Source organism: Silene latifolia, chromosome 3 (genome assembly GCF_048544455.1).
Source record: "Silene latifolia isolate original U9 population chromosome 3, ASM4854445v1, whole genome shotgun sequence".
Taxonomy (NCBI): Eukaryota; Viridiplantae; Streptophyta; class Magnoliopsida; order Caryophyllales; family Caryophyllaceae; genus Silene; species Silene latifolia.
Genome location: NC_133528.1, coordinates 121063298 through 121065840, shown reverse-complemented (window position 1 = coordinate 121065840; position 2543 = coordinate 121063298). Strand labels below are relative to the sequence as shown.

At 39.8% G+C, this 2543-nt stretch overlaps 1 protein-coding gene across 1 annotated transcript; it reads right to left on the bottom strand.

Annotated features, from left to right (window-relative positions):
* Positions 1-1869: 1869 nt before the first annotated feature.
* LOC141649605 (uncharacterized protein At1g43920, Chloroplastic-like) lies at positions 1870-2322 on the bottom strand. Its single transcript, XM_074458290.1, has one exon. The coding sequence runs from the start codon at positions 2320-2322 to the stop codon at positions 1870-1872; it is 453 nt and encodes a 150-aa protein (XP_074314391.1).
* Positions 2323-2543: the final 221 nt, after the last annotated feature.

Here is a 2543-nt window from a genome sequence, read left to right as displayed (position 1 = left end):
CCCTGTAGCATGGGCAGTGGTAGAGGTAGAGAACAGGGATTCTTGGACCTGGTTTTTAGAGCTCTTAAGCCATGACATTGAGAAGGTGGATGGGGAAGGCTTAACTGTTATGTCAGACAGGCAGAAAGGTTTAGTAGATGCCCTAGCTAATGTGGTTCCAAAGGCCAACATAAGGTTACTGTGCAAGACATATTTGGGCTAATTTTAAGCTCAGGTGGAGTGGTCAGTTATTCAAAGAAACATTTTGGGCAGCAGCTAGAGCATTGACAAGGGTAAGTTCAATTCTATTCTATTTCAGTTTAAATTATTTAGCTAGTTCAGAATTACTGCTTTACTTTATGCTCTAATTAATAAACTCAAACTCCATCATTACAGGCTGATTTCAAGAGAGAAATGAAGGGCATGGAGTTCTTGTCAAGGGAGGCACATGACTACTTGAATGACATTCCCCCTCAACATTGGTCTAGGCATGCATTTGATGTACGTTGCAAGTCAAACCTTCTCCTGAACAATGTGTGTGAAGTATTCAATGCAGTTCTGAAAGAAGCAAGAGATAAACCAATACTCACACATTTAGAATGGATGAGGAGGTATGTAATGCAAACAATTTGTCAAAAAAGAGAGGGTGGAAGGAAAGTTGATGAGAGGTTGATGCCATATGTGACCAAGTATTTGGAATGGGCAAAGGATGAGGCCAGATTTGCTACTTTTATGCAATCTGATGATGGTGAGTTTGAGGTTGAGCTGAAAGGAGAGCAATATGTTGTGAACTTAAACAGCAGGTCATGTGGGTGCAAGTATTGGGACTTAACTGGTCTGCCTTGTCCCCATGCAATGGCATGCATGCTTGAAAAGAGAATGGACCCCAGAGACTATGTTGATGAGGCATACTCAAAGGAGAGGTACATGCTCACCTATGCCCACTCTGTTTCTCCTATGCCTGGTGTCAAACAATGGGAACCAACAGGTTTACCAGAGCCACTACCACCACCAATGAGGACCATGCCAGGAAGACCAAAGTCAAAGAAGAGAAGAAAGTCAGCCGGTGAAAAGGAGGACCAACAAGTGAAGAGGTTGAAGAGGACCAACAACTGTAGCCACTGTGGTGGCTTAGGCCATTACAAAAGAACTTGCAAAAACCCCCCTGCACCTCCAAAGCCAGCTGCATCTCCTGGTGGAAGGCCTCTTGGTAGAAGTGAGTATGCAAAGAATGAAAGGAAAAAAAAACAGGCAAGGGCTGCAAGAAAAGAGACCTGGAGAACAGCACACCACACTGGCAACTCCCCAAGTACCTCCACTGCTGCAAATGCACCCAACCAAGCATCAACCACTTCTATGTCATTCACTGATCTGTTGACCCAAGCTTCAAACAATCTGCTCTGATCTTATGTTGTTGTTTTTCAACTTTATTTACAACCGTGCTTTGCTGTTGTGTTTTGAACAATGAAATTTCATTATGCTCTTTCATTATCAGTATCATTTGAACCATTTTATCTTTGAACAATGAAGTTTATTTGATGAATGTCAATTTCAGTCTTCTTAGGCTGTTTGTTGAGATGAAAGTGTGTTGCAGTTGGTTTGGTTTGTGTATACTGCAGTAGTTGCCTTTCAAGCAGTAACAATTGTTTAGATGGTTGTTCATTGAACAAGCCCTTGTGATTTTCTGGTTTATTTGTTTACTTTTGAAGTGCATTTACTTGTGTAAATGTGAGAAATGAACAATCAAACCAGAAAATTAGTGAAAGGCTACAAATGCAAAATTATTTCATCAACACCAAATTCGCACATAACCAAATGCTACCATTGTCATTACTGCCAAATTCTTGAACATTAGAGTACTCATGACATTACATTCATCCAAAGTTTCGCCTACTTAGTACATACTATGATCAAAACAATGAAAATGGCAAAAACAATTGCCAATGGATACCCTTTGCAATAACTAACCCTTTCACACTTAGACATGAATGCTTTGTTCTTCAAGTTTTCAATCTCAAACTGAAGCTTCTTCCTATCATCCTTCAACCATTGAATTTCACGAGACAAACAACCAACTTCATACTCATTCACTCTTTTCTCCATCTTCATCTTGTTGATTATGTCTTTCTGCCACTCTGTTTGAACACGATCGTGCCAACGAAACCAACGACATCCCCCCATACCAGCTGATGGGTTAGAAAACTTGCACCTTTCAAACCTCCTCCCTGGATTGTCATGTGTGGAAGACGTCAAAATGGCAACCGGGACACCGCACAGACACTTTTTGGGTTGCTCATCAACAACACTATGATGACTACTTTCATAGCTGCTTTCCATTGACATGTTCTCGCCTAAATTTTGAAACAAAAATGCAGAAAACATGAACCCTAAATTAATTGCAGAAAATCAAAAATTGTAAATTACTAATTCAATGGCATAAAATCGCATATATGAACCCTAATTGCATAATTTTTTGAAACAAAATCGCAAATTTGCAGAACACTATACTAAGTAGTAATTACAACAAAATAAAATTGAGAGGAAGAAGATGAACATACCTTAAT

Coding starts and splice junctions, on each gene's coding strand:
- LOC141649605 (XM_074458290.1), bottom strand. CDS start 2,322: ATGTCAATGGAAAGCAGCTATGAAAGTAGTCATCATAGTGTTGTTGAT.